The sequence below is a fragment of the Mycetomoellerius zeteki genome, unplaced genomic scaffold, assembly GCF_001594055.1.
Source record: "Mycetomoellerius zeteki isolate Tzet28-1 unplaced genomic scaffold, Tzet1.0 scaffold145, whole genome shotgun sequence".
NCBI lineage: Eukaryota > Metazoa > Arthropoda > Insecta > Hymenoptera > Formicidae > Mycetomoellerius > Mycetomoellerius zeteki.
In genome coordinates this window covers 3,671,549-3,691,758 of record NW_017256393.1, presented here as the reverse complement: position 1 = coordinate 3,691,758, position 20,210 = coordinate 3,671,549, and the positions used below count along the sequence as shown (strand labels likewise).

The 20,210-nt window shown below is 32.8% G+C and overlaps 2 protein-coding genes across 4 annotated transcripts; both read right to left on the bottom strand.

Moving 5' to 3' along the window:
- Positions 1–4,270: 4,270 nt before the first annotated feature.
- Positions 4,271–9,133, bottom strand: LOC108732105 (GTP-binding protein 2). Of its 3 annotated transcripts, none has more exons than XM_018462750.1 (8): positions 8,929–9,133; positions 8,553–8,736; positions 6,789–7,067; positions 6,399–6,716; positions 5,999–6,259; positions 5,437–5,830; positions 4,987–5,272; positions 4,271–4,615 (listed from the first exon to the last, which is right to left on the bottom strand). In XM_018462750.1, exons 3-8 carry the CDS (start codon positions 7,063–7,065, stop codon positions 4,331–4,333), a joined length of 1,821 nt encoding a protein of 606 aa, XP_018318252.1. In that variant the 5' UTR covers positions 7,066–7,067; positions 8,553–8,736; positions 8,929–9,133; the 3' UTR covers positions 4,271–4,330. The 3 variants fall into 3 exon arrangements, with proteins under 3 accessions (XP_018318252.1, XP_018318253.1, XP_018318254.1); XM_018462751.1 differs by having other exon boundaries at positions 8,654–8,736; XM_018462752.1 differs by lacking the exon at positions 8,553–8,736.
- Positions 9,134–11,177: 2,044 nt separating this feature from the next.
- Positions 11,178–16,056, bottom strand: LOC108731929 (uncharacterized). The gene is made up of 11 exons (XM_018462486.1): positions 15,950–16,056; positions 15,021–15,135; positions 14,816–14,919; positions 14,479–14,550; positions 14,305–14,405; positions 13,936–14,039; positions 13,067–13,308; positions 12,815–12,990; positions 12,179–12,323; positions 11,778–11,977; positions 11,178–11,388 (listed from the first exon to the last, which is right to left on the bottom strand). The coding sequence occupies exons 1-11, from the start codon at positions 15,965–15,967 to the stop codon at positions 11,178–11,180; spliced, it is 1,488 nt and encodes a 495-aa protein (XP_018317988.1). The 5' UTR covers positions 15,968–16,056.
- Positions 16,057–20,210: the final 4,154 nt, after the last annotated feature.

Below are 20,210 nucleotides of genomic sequence, written 5' to 3'. Positions count from 1 at the left end.
AATACAGGAAATACGGATGTATTATGTTTTTTGCGACAGTAATAAGATTTCATTCGCGGGGCTCTATCTGCGACATGAAGAAACTAGTGATGAAGCTCTTTCGTAACCCTAAATGAAAATTTCATCGTTACCTTCATTCAAATGAATCGAAATATTATGCAGTATTTTATAACCACTTGGGCTATATAATAATAATTTATTCATGAGAGTCAATATTTCTTAAGAGGAATATACTGATAGCCAAGAGTTGCATGAAAATTAAGCACGATAAATTATAAATCGCTCACCGTAGAAGATAGAAATTAACGAATTGGAAGTAAAATTATTACAAATTCTCGAGATTTTCAGCTCGCAAAATCATTGCTAATATATGTTTGAACTATTAAGCAAACAAAATTATCTTGTCCAATCCACACATTCTTTTCTAATTTATTAAAAAAAACCTTGGCGAAAAATTTTCTTAAAATTTTTCACATAACTTGTCATAATTTTTACATAAATTTTATAACTTTTTAGAAAATTTTTAGATTTTTTTGGTATGAGTTGGAACACATTTTTTTAAAATAATGAGACAGAGTTACTACATATTTTCTGTAATTCTTTATACAATATATGAATTCTGAAATATTCAAAGATTTTTCATTCAATAATTTTCTAAGAAAATTTATAAAATCTGAAATTTTAAATATTTCTTTAAATTTTTAATCTTCATAAGTTAAAAATATAAAAAATTTTTTTAATTATAAGATATGAGAATTTTTTTCATCAAGGAAACGACAAAGAAATAATTCTAGCCGAACACGCGATTTATTGTATTCAGCACCGTGCGAGGCGTTATTGTGTGTCGATAGACTCGGATAACCGATGTTGATGACGCCAAATCGGGAGTTTAATCGTTAAGGTATTAAAAAATATATTTGTCGACTTCGACGACAAGCCAACCTAACTCCCGCAATCCTGCTCTATGTTCGCTTCGGCGAAAGTTGTACATAATGCGCGAGCAGCGTGTAATCGTAAACCGATTTTAAATCTCGATCGCTTGCTAGTCTAGTCGGGGTAGAATTTAGTAAGTATATATATCGCGTTTTGGAGAGTTTTTGAGCGAAAAAGTGCCGTTAATCGCATGTGTAATCTCTCACATTGAATCGATTTTGTACGATTGATTTTATTGTATCGAATGGTGAATATATAGAGAGAATATACAAATTATATATATTAATATATACACACACATACACACACACACACACACACACACACACACACACATATATCTACATATATGTACGCGAGGAGGATAATATGTATAGCGTAATACAACAGAGTTGCCTTAATTAAATTATTTTAAATTACACCGAGCGACGCGTTCATCAGTTATTTACGATCGCGATAAGGGACAAAAGTAATATTTTGCAGAATGTAATCCGCTAGATCTTAAGCTGAAATCGTGTTTTGTACTTTGTTCAGAATAAATGGAAACATTTCGAACCGAGTCTCCTTCGTCCTTCCATACTTTGCGCACATGGTTAATTTATCACCATTACAAGTAGAAATTAGATCGATAAAAATAAATGAAATAAAAGAAAGAATCCTATTTTCTGGTCGAAGCGAATCGATATTGACAACATTAGAACGATATCGCAAACGTATGTTGAATACGTCGTCAAGATATTTGAGACGCGTCTGTGACGTACAGAGTATTCTTCAGAATTTACTATGTCCGCGATTTCTCATCCCGTAGACTTTCGCAGAGAGCTTCTAGTGATATACCGTAGTTATTTTGAGATGTATGAGTATATCTTCACTATATCTCCAGTACGTCTCTACAGTATCTGCGTTATCATAGTGATGTCTCTAGTATGTCATGTATGCATGCACATGCACATACACATATACATACATATATATATATATATATATGTATTCCATCTCAAGTGTGCCACCCGTGAACTTTTGGATTTTTGATTTGGCTGAAATTTTGATATATTATAGTACCCATCGAAAGAAGCTGCATAAAAAATAGAGATTACCTTGGATTTATTATGCTCGTGCTCAATACACCTGCACACCATTGCACACACCTGTGGCCGAAAAGGCGGGAAAAGAAGAATCACTCACTGGGATTTGTTCCAAAACTCGACTTTTGTCAACTCAAATATCATTTTATCCTTGTGTTCACTCTGAATGTTGAACAAGGATAAAAGATACTCGGAGTTGATATAGTCCAGTTTTGAAACGCACCCCTGATGGCGCTATGACCGCTGCGTGTTCCGGCACTTGTATTATACAAGAAATAATATTTTACTAAGACGTCATATTAACGTTTCTGGTTTATTCGGTATAATCACAGTATGAATATTGAATGATATCATGTGCTGTCTGGGAAGATTAGTAGATTTAATACAGCAAATGCCGTCTTACCCAAAATTGTAACTTCGAACATGAAGGACATTAGTTTAAAAATGTCGCAACCGTTTTGTTTTGGTCTCTTTGAAATCAGTAAACTTTAAAGTGTACATATTGGAAAAAATTCTTTTGAACCTCCTTACGAGGTGCCAAAGTACCGCTGTTAGCACTTTTGTCGAGACACGACGCCCGACTCGCCCGTCCTCGTAGCTAAAAAAATCGTTAAAAATTTGATAAAGGGCCGTCTCTCTGTTCTAATCGATACCGATCGATTGTTCATGATCTACTCTATTCAAAAAATTCTTTCGAACCCCCTTACGAGGTGCTAAAGTACCGCTGTTACTGTCAAAACAGGGGGTTAGCAATGTCAAAACAGGGATGGAGGAATTAATTGCGCGAACTGTATGTTTCATACGTATACAGATCCTATATCTCTGCCGTCACTGTTTACTACATGCACGCACGCACGCACGCACGCACACACACACGCACACCACTGTGGGCCGATTGTTCCAACTTCTTGATAAAGTTTACCTATTGAGTAAGAGTAGCAAGATTATCCAATCATGTGCGCGGATTGCCAGATTTACCCAACAGGTAAACTTTACCAATAGATGGAACAATCAATCCTGTATATCGCGACTACATATACCCAACACACACAAACACGTTTACGTAGATATTACACAATATTACAACAATACATGAATCATTTTCTTTTTAGACTCCGTCACGAACCAAATCTTATTCCCGAAACCTTCCGAAGAGCTAGTCCGCGAACAGGATTAACGGTCGTTTCAAATTAATATACAGAAAATTATCATCATGTTTTATTTTTCTTTTATATTTCTAAGTAACGCTGCCTAATATCGAGTTTGGAAGCTCGCGATTCTAATCATATGAAGTGCAGTACATAAATTGTGCTAGTTAGTACAAACAAAATTATTCGCATATCAGATACTGTTTATTATAAAAGGCGTACAGTAACATAATATAGCGAAAAAAATAACACGTTGGAAATCATCAAATGAAAAAGAACTTCCGCACAACTCTTGACTTTTTACAATATACATTACATCATTTAAAAATTAAATATTTAAATAAAAATATAGAAAAAATATACGTTGTATTTTCATATATACTTTTGTTATACACATTATTTTAGAAATATACAGTAGTAAACGAAAGTAATTTTAAGAGAATAATTTTATTCTTACATACAGATGTATAAAGCTTTTCTTCAAACCAAAAAATTTTAGATACGTGCTTATATAAAATCGTATCACTATTGTATTTTTCTTGAATATATTCGAAATTCCTAACTTCTCTCGTAACACAAAAAATAAATTTTTTTCTAGGACAAGTATTAATATATTGCACAAAACAATAAAAAAATATGCTTTCAAGTTAGAAAACTTAACTACATTCCTGTATTGAAACATACCGTTTTATCCTACTCTTTTAAGTATATACTCTTGGTCACACTTTTGTTTTATTAATACAATTCTTGACTATGACATACGAAACTAAATTTTTTTCTGCAATATGTTAATACACTGCTCAAAATAATAACAGGATCATTTTTGATCAATTCTGCTTAAACCAAATACTTACAACGAAAGAAGTACAAATATATTTACATAAATAAATATATGGACTAAAAGTCTATATATACGTAAAAACTAAAGGATACTTTCGAAGTCTTATTACATTTACTTCATATGTATTATAAAATAATGACATTCCAATAAGCGATCCAATTATTTTGAATAAAGTATATAACGAACAAAATATATTAGTACATTGTCAATAACATCAGCGGTATAATTCTATTTTTATAAAACATTTATGCATTTTTTTCGTTCCTTCTTTAAATTACATATACATAAATACCATGAAAACGGACTCAATTTACATCGCTACTTTATTTGATCGAGTTCTGCGACCCAATCACGGGAAAGATTTGCGTGATTTTGCCAATCCCCTTAGTACGTCCCTCCCTGAACAACAGTCGCATCCCAACGTGAAGATATTCCGGATGACTGACGAATCTAAATAACACAGAAGCAGTATCGTTCGTCTGCAGCCCCCTGTCATTCGCATCCATTATTCCCTCAATGACGCAAGTTTGCCTAACATTACCCACGTGTACTGTCGTTTGAAACCCAGGAAATATTGCGGTAGCGTGATATACTATTAAAACAGTCGCCTGAAACAGAATATTTAAACTTCTAGCATCTTTACAGAAACAAGATCAGCTACGCAACTCGATCACTATGTACATTTTAATTGCAAACTGGAATAAAATCTACTTTAAGAACAAATTTAAAAAAAAAAGATTATATATGATAGACACAGCTTCTCAAATTGATAAAAATAAGAATTTGTATCGCCATCTATTACCCAAATAACAAGGTAATGTCAATAATCTTTAATGTCATTAAGACATTATTGAGTCATCATTTAATGTCAACAAGACATCATTAAAACGTTACCTCGTTACCTGAATAATGGTAGAAATATTCGCAATAAGAATGATTATGTCAAATACGTCAAATACGTTGAAGTTTCTTCACACACCTGAAAGAAGAGTGTTGCGTGCGGTCGATCACGTAGAGAGACTAAAACCATCCCTGGGCGAAGATGTGGCAACGGAGGGCTACGATTCGTCGGTGGTGCTAGAGTCAAACTGGCGCTCTGTGACGCTCTAACTAAACAGCATGGAGCTTTATTACGATGTAGACTAACTACTTTCACTGGGCTAAATTCTCCGTCCGGCAAGGGTCCTACCAATAAACGAGTTCCCGGTGCGATTGCTCCCTTAACAAGTAACCCTCCTAAAACTGGTTGTGTTAAACCTACTACCCTATATAAAAAAATAATACATTTTTTTCATGTATTTGTAAAGGCTTTTTGCTGTGATATATGTTAAATATGCAAAAAATATAATTATTCTTAAAATGTCAAAGATTCGTAAAATTAGCTTTATTAATGAAATATTTAAAAATATAAAAACCGGATTGCACATACCTAAACGTCTCGTCAATTTGAAATAGACACGATTCTGGATCCGAGTCGATCGAATTCGTCTCGTAAGGTGATAAATTTTTTATAAACATAGTCAATTCTTCCAAACCCTCACCGGTAACACAACTGACATTAAATACTGGTATCACATCAGACGTGTAGTCCCATGATGGTAAGTCATTATTGCTAAACAGTACTAATTGCTTGGGATAGCCCTGCGTCATCATAGCGTTCTCAAGTTGAGTTAGGGTTTCAGACATGTCGCAAAATCCCAAATCGATTTTATTCACAACAATGAAGAACGGAAGTTTTAATGCTAAACAAAGAGCCATGTGTTCCTGGGACGCTTCGTTCAAAGGTGGGGCCACCACTAGCATAACGTGATGTGGCGAATATCCTGTGTATGTGAGGAAATATAATTATTTTCAAATAATATATAATTTTTTTGATAATTTCTTATACAAGTTACTGGAAATAATAAGAAATATTTTAGAATAATTCACAATCTTTGTAATAGAATATTATAATAGTCTTAAACAGTTAGATTTTTAAAAGTTATGTATACCTGTCAGCCCAAGTACCGTCGTCCTCAAGTACTTTCGATGTCCTGCCAAATCGATAAATGTAACAACTTTTGACGCGTGCTCGCATATCTCTTCAGCCGTCGCCATTTCGGCATAGTTCAAAACGTGACCCGTGTTATCGAATCCGATAATCTCATGCGATATCGAGGATGTACGACCAGTCTTTATCTCATGCAAGTGACGCAACATGTTAAGCCTCGCTCTACCTCTTCCATTGTCCAGTTCACCTTGCGTCAGTACCCCTATATACATAGTTTCGCTTACAATCTTCATAATCGTATTTTCGATACATTCATATAAAGTAGATCGCGAATAGCAGAGCGTAGCGTAGACTATCAGTGACGTTTCTCTACCTTAAATATCCTCTGCTAATCCTCTCACCTAAGAGAGTCGACTTTCCAGCATCCTGTGCACCAGTGACTGCCAATCTCAGGTCTATGATACTATCCTGGTCCTCTCTGTCATCCTTCCGTAATTTTTTTACCAGCACTTCAGCGACTTTTTTTTCCTCATTATTATTATTATTACTATTATTATTATTTTGCGACGCCAGGGTCTTATTTGCAGAACTTGTGGCTATTCGCTCGCGTAATACTCTTATAGTAGCACCCAGTCTGGAAGCCATATCCTTGAGAGTCTTCAAGGACGCTTTCATTTCATCTTTTGTTAAACCTGCCAGTCTTCCATTGTCCTCCACTCCTACATATTGTAATATATTAAGAGACAATAAAAAAGAAAGTTATACAAAATTGCCATTGTAACTATTTATACCAATTTGATAAATCGCTTCTCCATGTCCTTCTTTTAACCTCCATTTCATCTGGGTAACGAGATGTTCAAAACGTTGACTAGATGGATTTATCAATTTTAATTTGTACTCTATGTTTCCTTGTTCTGGCTCTGGTGGCAATCGATCTTCTTGATCCTCATCAGCGCTAGAAGTGTCACAGTCCGACAATCCGTTTCCTTCATTCTCGGAATCATCCCATTGTCTCTTTCTTAAATCCTTATCGTTTTGTGGATCAAAAAGTTGCAGGAAGGATTCCATATCTACAATCATAAAATCATAAATTATAATGATTATTTTTATAGTTATTTTTGCAACTATAAAATTATAAAAAAATATATTTATACATCGCCGTTATATCACTACGCTTAGCTGACCAATTCTGTTAACATATATGTGAGCATTGATAAGGATCCGAAATTGGATCGAAACGTTTGCGATTGAAATTACTTTATTTTAAATAAACCAAACTTCACATTGACATCTTGTGTTGGCTCTAATCGGCATTATTTGATTGTATTGATTTATCTCAATTGAGCCTTAATAATTAGTTTATTAATTATATTGTAAATATTTATATTCATTATTTAGTAGGAACATCTACAAAAATTCTAATCAAATTATAAAACAAATAATAGGTTTAAAAAGTATTTTTTATTTTTTTACTTTTTATAAATTACTTTTATAAATTTATTCATAAAAATAAAGACTTTAGGAAATATATTTAAAAAGTACGATATGATTGTGTGTATAAAATGTGAAATAATTTCTCATAACACGATGTAACACCACATAGAATAAGGTTTATGAGTTATCACTGTGTTGTGATTCATTGATAATGTCTTTGCGATAATTCATAAATTCTTTGGTATCTTTGAAGAAAACACTCGTGAAAATGTCCTTGATCACCACATTGAACAGAGATTGTATCATACTTATGCAATGTCTCATAATTAGCGTCTTATACTTTAATCATGTTTTCTGTCCTATTTACACTCGTTTTTATCTTAATAAAAAAATTTTCTATCAAAAAAAGTTCTGTTAAAAGGTGCTTTTTATTTGATGACACAAGTCAACAGAGTTAACCCTGATAAAAAAAATTGAGAACAATTGAAAACGATAGAATTTCTATCAGTGGCTGCGTTCAGCAGACTCAACAGTTTTGCAACCGTTTTATGATTGTCTGCTGAGATAGGACCATTCTTCTAGATCTAAAAGTATGATCCAATTAGCGCGAAGGAAACTTACAACAGTTGCAAAACAAACGTTCTGCTGAACGCACCCAATTTCTATATCGTTTTCTATAAGTTTATATTATTTTCTATCCTTGCAAGAATCACTATTGATTGGATATGAATCCTATTATATTTTATCGGATTCTATAAGATTTGTACAAGATTCCTATAAGATCTGATTCAAATTAATGAATTCACGAACTAAATTTCATATTCAAAACGATAGGATTTTTCTATCGTTCTCTCTACCAACTTTTTTTTACCAGGGAACACAAGTATCATTCTGTCTTTGTTATTTATTGAATGTCAATAAAAATAAAATAATGTTTGAATCAACTCGTGTCACTAAATGAAAAGCAAAATCTGTCTTAAATCAACAGAATAAAATTTTTATGAATTTTTTCTTTGCAAAAAATGATGCAATCTCTGAAGAAGGAAGAATCTATTGTTACTTCAGCCATTACATCAGCCATTTTCTTCATAAGGAAAAAGTATAGTTACTCTTTTGCATACCTATTTAAACCTTATCAGTAAGGAAAGTCTTATGTTAAATGGAAATTGTTATTTACACTTCTTTCTTCAGAATAAAGTATCGTATTTTCGGAAATTCTCACATATGTGTAGATGTGTGCGTGTATGCCTATTTCATTGAGAGGTCTGACAGATACAGAGGCAGGCGATGTTATGAGACATTGTGCTAGAACAAACAATACCCAATGTCAACAAAGATAAGGCAGGCAATCGCAATACCCTGAGAGACATCGTCAATTTCAGGAGACAACGAAACCTATCGCCGCAATCGCGAACAGCTGTTTCGAAAGTAAAAGTGACAAGGAAGGAAAGAAAGAACTCGTGAGAAATACTTTTCGAGATGAATGGTCTCACTTACCGAATTTTCCGAATGTCCGTGCCTGACTCAAAAATTGAAATCGTGTCGTCGTGATCGTATGTTCAGGTTGGTGATGCCATCGAAGTCGAAGGGCATGATAAACTGCACAATTCACCGCAACTTTCCTCTTTTTCTCCTTCCTCTGTATGAACTAGGTCACGAACTGTCATGTTTCGGCCAACCATGAACGAGAACATAGTTTAGAAACTCGTTCCATCGTTCTACTGCGAACCACCGACGAGACACAGAGGGTGCATTCAGTACTACGACCTTAGAGTCCCTAGAAGTAGAGAGTCTGGACAATGGACATTCAGCGGAAGTGCTCTCAAAATGGCGACGAATATGTGTGTGTACTCTAGGCTATGTTCGCTTTGGCGATCACAACGCTTTAAGCGTTGTTTCATCCTTGTTGTTTATTAAATATTAAACTAGGATAATTGCAAGAATGCTCACAACGCTGCAAGCGACAAAGCGACCGCAGCTATAAGGCGGAATCCATAGACGGTGCTGTGCTCAAGATTTGAGATGGTCTTAAGTCAGTGAATGAACCAATCAGAGAGCATATTAGCATCTTAAGACATTGGGCGAGTTCAAGACGGCAAAGCGGCTAGGCGTGCTTACCGAGCGATTGAATATGATTGGTTGGATCTATAAGTAACAACCAATTATGTTCATTTGCTTGGCGAGCAGGTTAGCCGCTTTGTCAACTTGAACGCGCCCATTGCTTGAGATTACGGCCGGTATTCATAGTCAGATCTTATATTCAAGACCGTCTTAAGTACAGTCTTAAGATGTCACGAACCAATCAGAGGGCCGCATTAGTGTCTTAAGACATTACTTAAGACGGTCTTGAAATAAGAATCGACTATGAATACCGGTCTAAGACCGGCCTATGGATTCCGGCCTCTATCTTTTAGGGACACTGTACGACCTTAGGCCGGTATTCATAGTTAGATCTCATATTCAAGACCGTCTTAAGTAATGTCTTAAGACGCTAATGCGGCTCTCTGATTGGTTCATGACACCTCAAGGCTGAACTTAAGACGGTCTTAAATATAAGATCTGACTATGAATACCAGCCGGTAAGTTAATTATAATATTATCGTGTTGCAACTTGTCAATTTCACATTTATTAGAAGTGTAAAATCCGTAAGTAGCTTTCTAATCTAGCAAAAATAACATTATTACAACATGTTAATCATAAAAGGAATTTTATTACGCAATATATTACATTATTTACAGAATACATAAAATGCCTTACTGTTGCGTATAATAGATATTTCGAAGCGTTCATAGGCCGGTATTCATAATCGGATCTTATATTTAAGACCATCTTAAGTACAATCTTAAGATGTCATGAACCAATCAGAGGGCCGCAGTGACTTAAGACATTACTTAAGACGGTCTTAAAATAAGAACCTACTATGAATACTGGCCATTGTCTTCATATTTTCAAGCGGATTGTAATCTATATACATATATACGCGCGATTTCTGTACTGTGTAATTGGTCACGCCATTGTGAGGGAGTTTTGGGATTGACCAATGAAAACAATCACGGTGTGTGGCCAGACTCTATCTCCAAGGGACCAGAAGCAAGTCCATCTCGTATATGAAAATGACAGATCTTTCATATACGACACCGTATATGAAAATGACAGATCTTACTCGGTTTCTGCTGCCAATCTGTCAAGTTATATCAGCAGGCTCTGCTTGGTTTCTGTTCGTAATCTGCTATCAGATTCTATCAGCAGGTTCTGTTTGATTTCTGCTGCTAATCTGTTTGCATAGAATGTTAACAGGTTCTGTCGGCAGAACAGGAGCAAAATGCGACATCAGTTGTAGACAGTCTGCTAACATCTTCTGATCAAATCTGCTACCAGTCTGTCGACATCCTGCTAACATTTAGCTATCTGGGATATTTTATGCCAACATATGACAGAATAAAATATAAAATATCTCGTAAACTATTGGTTTTTTGATATCACTACCTTCATACTTTTATATGCAGAATAATTAGAGGAACCATATTGTGTAAAAAAAATCATGCAATTTCGTTTAAAAAAATGGAGGTAACCTTCATATCTTTTTTACGCCTTCATCTAGAAGAAAGACAACATGACCCAAATATTGTTCCCTTTGAAACCATGCAACTTTTGTTTGGCATTTTTCTATTGTTAAAAACAAGCGAGTTATTCAGGTAACCAGTTTTAAATGCCTCACCCAGTATGCTCACGACGATAACAATAATCACGTTATCGTATCATCTTGATGCTCTTCTTCGAGTTTTTCCTCGTCGTCCGATTGCGATTCTTCTACAGCGACAATGTCTGGGAAATATAATTTCGATTCTTCAACAGCCTTCTCTAAATTTTCACTCACATGAAAAGGTCCGATCCCGGCGAAGCCCAAAAATGCCTCGCAACCTACTTTTTTTACGGTACAGACAAATATTTCGTAACTGTGAAGGAAAAGTGAAGTACTTTAGTGCACAGATAAAACTATATAATAATTAGCTTTCTCTTTATTGATATATAAAAGAGATTAAATACTTAATTTGATGTATTATATCACTTTTTTCACACCTTGAGAAGATTATTCAAATATATTAATTATTTATGATTGAAAAATTGACAAAAATGTAAAATTTAAAAACATAACCATATCTGCATATATGATATGATATAATGGAGTATTTTAGAAATGGTAATAAATTGATTAGATTTAAGTGATAAAACATTAACTGTTTAAAGCTTTTAAAAAAATTGTTATAATTTTGAAATTAATTTCTTTAAGTTTAAAAAAATTGATTATATCATTAAATTTTTAACTTAAAATAGAGAAGAATACCCCGTTTTTTCTTCTGTACTCATCTCAAATGCCTCTATACTTTTGGCAATCATCTTAGCCTCAGGCGGTTTATCATATTCAAATATACCAAAATTGATGATATCATCATCAAACATTTCCAGCACCATTTTTAAATCATTCTTACGCGTATAATCATATTTGAAGACGGTTATTGGCACTTTAGCTATCTTATCTTCATACTGTGGATTAAAAGAAAAAATAATATAATTAAATTAAATAAGTATTATAATTTAAAAAAATTATTATCACTTGTAATTAGAATTATAATTAGACTATATTTAATTTTATGTATAACTGTAAATAGTTATTCTCAATTTAAGTCCTTGAAGAATGTTGGAAAAGACCTCCGAATGCAAAAAACGTTTCTCAAATATATTTACCGGATACATTGTATTAGTGTAAACGGTGAATATTGTACGAAAAACGACAGCCTTGTTCCTGGAATTCGGAGGCGTCCAAATGAAAGGAAATTTTTTATTTTCCTTATCAGGAACTTCAAAAGCTGGACGATGTTTTCCGGCGTAGCTATACATAAAACATAAATTGACTGTAATAACAATTAAAATTAATTGTACTACTACTAATAATTAATGATGTGACCGTCTGTATTACTTCGTGAGAATATCATATAAACTTAGTAAACGAGAATGGATCGAAATGGATTCAAATTTTTAGAAATACGCATTTGCGAACGTTGAAATGAATTCTTTCCAATCTCAATGCATTTTTATTCATTTATAGGAATTGCATAAAGCACGTGCTTTTCAATCTAAATAAAATTTCAGTTCTTTAAATGCATCGTGAATTGCTTAATTCAAAATTTTTTTCAATCCAATTTTAATCTAAAAAATGAACATAGACTATGAATGCCATTAAAGTACGCATTTGGATAGATTTAAATGGATAAAAATTTCAATTCATTTTAATCCATTCTCGTTTACTAGGAGGTCACAGAGTTATCTTTTACGAATTTTATATTAGAAATTTGTCTGTGTTAGTTAAATTATAGCGCATACCAATCTTCATTTAAATTGTCCTCCAATTCCGGTACTGTTGATTCATTGAACAAGATATTGCACAGGTGATTATGAACGTCAAGTTGCTTTCTTCCTTCGACGATCTTCAATCGCATAAACATACATTTACCGTCAAAGAGCAATTGTTTGCTGGTTTTTGTAAAGCTATACGTGGACTGCAGCAAGTTAAAAAATAGCACAGTAAATTTTTATTAATATTGATACAAGTTACAGTCGAAAAAATTGAAATACTTCATGAAGCATTTGCTGGAGCAGATCCGCGTTCATTCGTTTACGTAGTTCTTGTTCCACCATGTAGTTCTCTGGTAGCAATTCCTCGATTAGTTCTACGTATGGTGGACTCGTTCTCTTATCTCTTCTACGTCCCTCTTCATCCTTGAATATCCAGGGAAACAGCAGTAGGCAAGTTTCGTTGCATAATGACGTAGTCAGATGCAACATTTCCGCCTCGTACCTTGCCTTAGCTTCAGCAACTATATGACGATTTTGTTACTATATTAAAGAGATTCTGGAGCCGCCTGTATTACCGATAAAACTAGTGTTTTTAACGTTTTTATTCCTGTCCAATTTTTTTGTAGTGGTTTCACAGAATAAAAATTCCTTTTCCACGATTAAAATGTACATGATAATGCATGTATTTGTCGCTGGTGTATTTTGTGTTCAAAGCTGGAAGAAAATAAAAAAATAAAAAATTACAGACTTCTTATTCATTTTACCTTCGACGTCAATCGAAAGCCGCCATATAGCCTTATGGTCGCCATACTGAGATAGAAATGGATAAAGAAATCTGTAATTTTTTTATTTTTTCCGGTTTTGAACACGAAATACACCAGAGACAAGTACATTAGCATATACATTTTAATTGTGGGAAAGGAATTTTTATTTTGTGAAACTACTACGCAGAAATTAGGCAAAAACAAAAACGTCAAAAACGCTAGTTTTATTAGTAATACAGGCGGCTCCAGCATTCCCTTAAGCAATAAATACAGTTCCATGCAACTTCCAATCTAATTCATAATTAATTTTACATGTTCGAACTATTACCTCAAAAGTAAATGAAAGTTAAAGTGTTTACTACATAATACCTATACTTTTTATACCTTTTCGAGATTTCCTTGCTGTTTCCTTGGCCATTTTCGCCTCGTCCTGGATTTTCAATCGAACTACTTCTTCTGGACTTTTCTCAAAAACGTCTATCGAGAATCTGTATTTTAAAACAAATAAATAATGAAATTTCAAAGTAATAAAACATTTATATTTTACAATATAACAAATCATACCATTATAAAAGATGCTTGACCTCTATCGATACTTGACAAATGAATTCTTTAATCGATACAAGGCCGACATATTCTTAAATAAAATGTTGTGGTATGTATTTACCAGCGAATTTTAAATTATAAAAGTTAAATATAGTAATATACGAGCTATCTTTTACGTGAGAAGCATCATCGACCGTTCCGACTTACTCATGCTCGTCGCCCTTTTGAACTCTTTCGAGCTCGGTCATCAGTATTTTTACAAATTGCGGGCAATGCGCTCCGAACAATAAATTTATCATTCGGCCTTCCTGCGAGAAAACCGATTTTTCAATTGCAATAATTATTTCTATGCACAGCATGAATTACGCGCTGGTTACTTACATGAATAAACATCCATGTAGGTTCGCTTTTTCCTTGAAACCTCTTCAAGTCGGTAACACGATCACAACTCGCCTAAAAATGATCGAACAGAATGAAACGCTAAGAATATGTTTATACAGTTGATTCATTTAGATATTAAAGATCAATTCGATATAAAAAGTAATTTCTATGTATGGATCGATAAAATAAATATTATTTCTCTATACTGTACTGTTTCTACATTATTCTATTTGAACAAATAATTTTATATCTGGATTTCGCTGTGTTTCAATATTATTTATTATTTTATTTATATTCTTATAATATAATTTTTTTATATTGTTTTTATGGCAATTACCGTTGCGTAACTCAATGCGTCGCCTCCGATCTCCATCTTTATCTTCTTCAGAATGCTCACCATGCCTGTGCAAGGACCACTCCAATCCGAGTACACGTCCACTACTAAATAAGAAACGTTGCATCAAATATATCTTTTCGTAATGCTCGGATCATAAAAATACTAACTATCTACATATATAAGGATATTCGTAAAAATTACTCGCCTACTAAGCCTTTCCGTTTTAATACTTTCATCCATTCCTCATCATTAAGAACTTCCGTCTGTAATGCCGCTGGTGCCACTTTCTTCGCCATTCTTCTTGTCGCTTTTGCTCCGCCCTGAGACAAAATTTAATTGATTAATTTCTCAGATTTTATAATGTAAATTAAAAATGTTAATTTTTTGCCCTCTCGCAATAATAATATTATACAGGGTGTTTGGAAAGTAACGAAAAATCTTTCGCATAGGGGCAGAATGGACTAAACTGAGAAGAAAAGTTCTCTACCATTTTATTCAGAAAAAATTCTCAGAACCTTATGAGAAGAAAATAAACAATTTTTGTCTCTTCGGTTTTTCTGTAAAATTAATAGTATTTAAGTAAAATTATTGAAGACCAATTTTCGACAATATTTAGTAATTAATATCTTGTTAACTATTGCGAAAATTGTAAAATGGTAGAGGACTTTTCTTCTCAATTTAGTCCATTCTGTCCCTATGCGAAAGATTTTTCATTACTTTCCAAACATCCTGTATACAGGGTCTGGCCGAATAACGTGTAAAAATAAGCATGACGTGATTCCTTATAAAAAAAGTAAAAAATATATATAGAATAAAATTTTTCGATTTTCTACTTAGTTCTCGAGAAAATTGAGTTTGAAAATCCTCTGCGTACGTATGCTGTTACGTTAGCTGAATTACGATTCGCCCGCTTTTACATGTTATTCTGCCGGACCCTATATACTCTCTCCACGAAATTTAAATACATATTAAGAAAAGTTTGGAAACTACTAAAAGCATCTGAGATGTCTCTTAGATTATTCTTTAATGTCTTTCTCAAAATGTAAAAATTATTTGATATTATTATAACTTTGTTCACTGTGATATGTAAAGTTATAAAATTCTTTTTCTTTTAATACTCGATTCGCGTTCTACCCTTTTATGGCGCAACATCTTCGAAGTTAAAGCGCCGATCACAATCACGGAACGCCAATTTTCTTCGTAAGAAAAGCGAGAAATTTGATTTCAGACCAATTGAAGTATCTTCGGCGAAGTGGAGAGAAGTACTGCATTAATCGCATATCTTTTCTGTTGGTTTGCATGGGCTCGGTTTTCGGGCTTCCTTTCGACTGCACGGGGACATCGGCGACATGGTAGGCACGCGATATAATATAATGATTAACGATCTCATGATACAAATACACGCACAGATAATTATATGCGGTGCAGAAAATCCGGGAGTTTCCGCAAAGATAAAGTTCTTGTACATAATCGCCTGTCATGAGACATTAACCCAAATATGTCTTATGAAAAAAATAACTCATTTCTCTTAAGAAAGAATGACAGTAATGTTTTGAGTCGTGAAATTCATCGATTCAACATTTTGTTATTGTTTTCTTTAAAAATAGAAGCAGTTTTTTAAATTTTTTAATAATCTAATTATTGAAAAATGGAAAATATTATTTTCGAGGTATATATATATTACATTAAATTATTAATTTTATTTTTAAAAAACATAGAAAACATACAAAGCTTGTATTGTGATTTCTACATATATATATATATAAATATGTATATAGTATATATATTAGAGTGATCGTTATTTTAACAATTTTTGAAATTTAATCAGAACATCCTCTAAAGTGGTTCAATATCTTGAAAAAATAACACCATATTTTTTTCAGATTTTTTGAACAATTTTAACTCGTGCCACCGGAGCATGGGTGGGTGGAAAACACCTTTGTGGACAAAATTCGGCCGACGCTCTAATTCTCAACCAATTTTAAAGTTTTTGTTTTAATTTGCTCGAAATATGCGCTAGCCCAATCTGCGTAAATCTTGATTACGGGCCAAATTAAAAATTGCCGATACAATATTCGTTATCGTATAATTTTGATTTTTTCTGCTCATTTCATTGGATTGACAATTTTTACTTTGGACCGTAATCAAAATTTACGCAGAATGGGCTTATAGCTTATTCAATTTCGAGCAAATTATTATATTAAAAAAAAAACTTTAAACTTTAAACTTTGGTTAAGAATTAGAGCGTCGGCCGAATTTTGTCCACAAAGGTGTTTTTCCACCTATCTGTGCTCCGGTGGTACGGAAAATTGTTTAAAAAATCTGAAAAAAATATGGTGTTATTTTTTAGAGATATTGAACCACTTTAGGGGGTGTCCCGATTAAATTTCGAAAATTGTTAAAATAACGACCACCCTAATATTTACAGGCTGTTTCTAAATTCCCGCATACGGAGTATTATAGGTGTATTAAAAAATATTATTTTAGTAGTACGTAAGATACCTGCATTATGTATCTGAATAACGGACACATAATAACAGATGTGATTGATAATTGAAGTTGTATATATAAGATATGAAAATTACAGGGGGCATACGGAGTCGTTCTGGCTCAATTCTCACGAAAGGATAATCTTTAACTCGAATTCATTCATAATCGATGCTAAGCAGCCAAGGACAGATCCATCGACACTCTTCTCTTTAAAAATACACGTTTTTTTAAAGCAAAAGTTGAAACAAAAATTAAGATTTAATTCACCGGCCAAGAAGTTCGGTGGAACGTTTCCCCGCATCATGTTTAAAGATCCTCGCTGGAATTCAATTGCGTGCCACGACCGATTTTTTCTTGATAATTAGGACGATACTCAATCCAATAATTAAAGCGCGACTTACACATCAATAATAGTAGCCACAATCTTTGTTGGTTGTTGATTTCTACCGACCCATTTCTTGGTTGCTACGTAACAATATGACTCGCCAAATCATGTATAGTTGTACTTCCACTCCATCTTCTTCCACCATGCTTCCACTGAACTTTTTGAAATAGCTCTCGAGAGTCTCGTTTCTTGAAAATAGAGTCGAATTTCATCATGATTTTCAGCATTATTTATTATACAATTATTTCATTATATAGTCCAAATCAATTAATGTATGTCATTTTCATTTTGAAACATTGATTTGCAGAAAATTTGCAAGTAAAGAATTTTGAAAGTGACATATCTGTTTGGTTCACGACAATGTCTATGAAACTAATAAATCATGAAATCAGTAAATTCATAATTTATTATTATATAAATGTTTAAATAAATAAGTATGTATGCTTAAGCATTTATAGGTATAAATAAGTGTGTATACTTATTTATTTAAGCATTTAGATATAATAAAAAATCATGAATTTAATAATTTCATGATTTATTAATTTCGTTATTGTAATGCTATAATTTTATATATATTGCCGCAAAATTATAATTTTTTTCTCTACAGTTATCATCTCGTATTAATAATCAAACTTAGACGATAATTAATATAATATTAAAATCATAATTTTTAATAAAAATCGGAGTATTATTGAACTTTAAATGCATATACACACGTTTACAAAATCAATAAATCATAAAATTAGAACTATCCCATACAACCGATGTTTGCAGCAATATTGCTACAACGTTGCAACATTGCATATTACAATGCAATGTTTCTGAAACATTGTTAAAATATAAATACGCAACATGTTTTAATAATGTTGCAGCAATATGTAAAAAAAGTTCTGCAAATAAACTACTGATTTTGTGCTTGAATACTTGTGTACGCATATACATTTTATAATTGTCAAGTTTTATTAAGTATCAATTAATTTTTTCTATACAAACATGCGATGATTTTAAATGCAATATAAGACTTGTATTACATATAAAATTGCCAATTCTATTATTATCAATTTTATTATTATACTATTAAGTTCGCTATATCATGTAATATTATTATAATATTACACGATATAGCATTAACATATATAATTTTATGTTTGAAAAAAAAAATAGGGTTTAAGTTTTTTTTATATATATTTTTTTTTAATGTGATGCAATTTACATACGTTGTATGTATAATAGTATTTTATAAAATTTAGAAATATATATGTTTATAATTACTATGTATGAGTTGTTCTAAAACATGTCCTTTTATACTGCGTGTAAAATTAGTTTAAAAATAAAAATTATTTATTTCTAAAAATATTTCATAATAAATATATATAATTTAAAAAACTTTTTAAACTAAAATACAAATCAAGTTATCAAGTTTAACTTATGATATTGATATATTCACTAACTTTAAATTTTAATATTAAAATTTTCAATATGATTATAAGGCACTCTAAAAATTAAAATGTATGTTATTTAAATCATGAATAATTTGTGGGATTGTGTATACAAATGTCAAAAAATAAGGAAATAATATAAATTCGCAATTGCGTTATTAATAATATAGTACATATTTTATATAATATAGTATAAATATTCTATATAGTATATATTAGAATATAATATTCATTATTATAATGATGCGTTGGAAATTTTTTTATGTAATTATTTTTGTAATGTTTAGCATTTGTATTGTGTTAGATCCGGCGGACTCCTACGACTCTTTTCTTTCATGGAGATCTGGAGTTCGTCAATACACATAAACAGTTACACATAACTGATTTTTCCTAAAGCTCAAAAGTAATAAAAATTTTTTCCCACGGAAAACTAAAGTGAAGATTCCATTATCTCATCGTAAATGTCAGCTAGGATAAAATAAGAATCGGTGCACGTGCGAGATTAAGGAAACGCCGATGACACCCTTCTTGGACACCGCAATTGAGAAAACAGTAAATAACGGTAAAAATGTCAGTTGGAGGAGCAAGATCGGCGCTAGGACATTTCCTAATGGTCAAATGAGTCAAGTCGCGGACGATCTCGATTCTCACGAGTCCGCGACCATAAAATACAAGGGGCGGAATCCATAGACGGTGCTCAAGATTCGAGATGGTCTTAAGATAGCGCATGAACCAATCAGAGAGCCGTATTAGCATCTTAAGACATTACTTGAGATTAAGGCCGGAATCCATAGTCCGTTCTTAATCTCAAGCAAGATCTTAAGATTCTAATACGGCTCTCTGATTGGTTCATGCGCTATCTTAAGACCATCTCGAATCTTGAGCACCGTCTATGGATTCCGCCCTAAGTCCGGATCTACAATAGGTGTTTTAAGACTTAAGCCGTAAGAAATTGACCAATTACAGTCGAATCCGACGGGAATAATCGAGTGTGATTCGCCCATTTCTTATGGCTTAAGGCTTAAAACCCTATTGTAGATCCGGGGTAAGACCGGACTATTGCTGGATTCACCCTGCATCC

Excerpts from the sequence above, each read along its gene's own strand:
- LOC108731929 (XM_018462486.1), bottom strand. Across the intron at positions 14,551-14,815 it reads ACGCATTGAGTTACGCAACG|GCGAGTTGTGATCGTGTTAC; the intron begins GTAATTGCCATA and ends GATCATTTTTAG. Across the intron at positions 11,978-12,178 it reads ACACTAATACAATGTATCCG|TATGAAGATAAGATAGCTAA; the intron begins GTAAATATATTT and ends TTTAATCCACAG.
- LOC108732105 (XM_018462750.1), bottom strand. The coding sequence starts at position 7,065 with ATGGAATCCTTCCTGCAACTTTTTGATCCACAAAACGATAAGGATTTA. Across the intron at positions 6,717-6,788 it reads AGAAGCGATTTATCAAATTG|GAGTGGAGGACAATGGAAGA; the intron begins GTATAAATAGTT and ends TACAATATGTAG. Across the intron at positions 5,273-5,436 it reads CAAATTGACGAGACGTTTAG|GGTAGTAGGTTTAACACAAC; the intron begins GTATGTGCAATC and ends TTTTTTATATAG.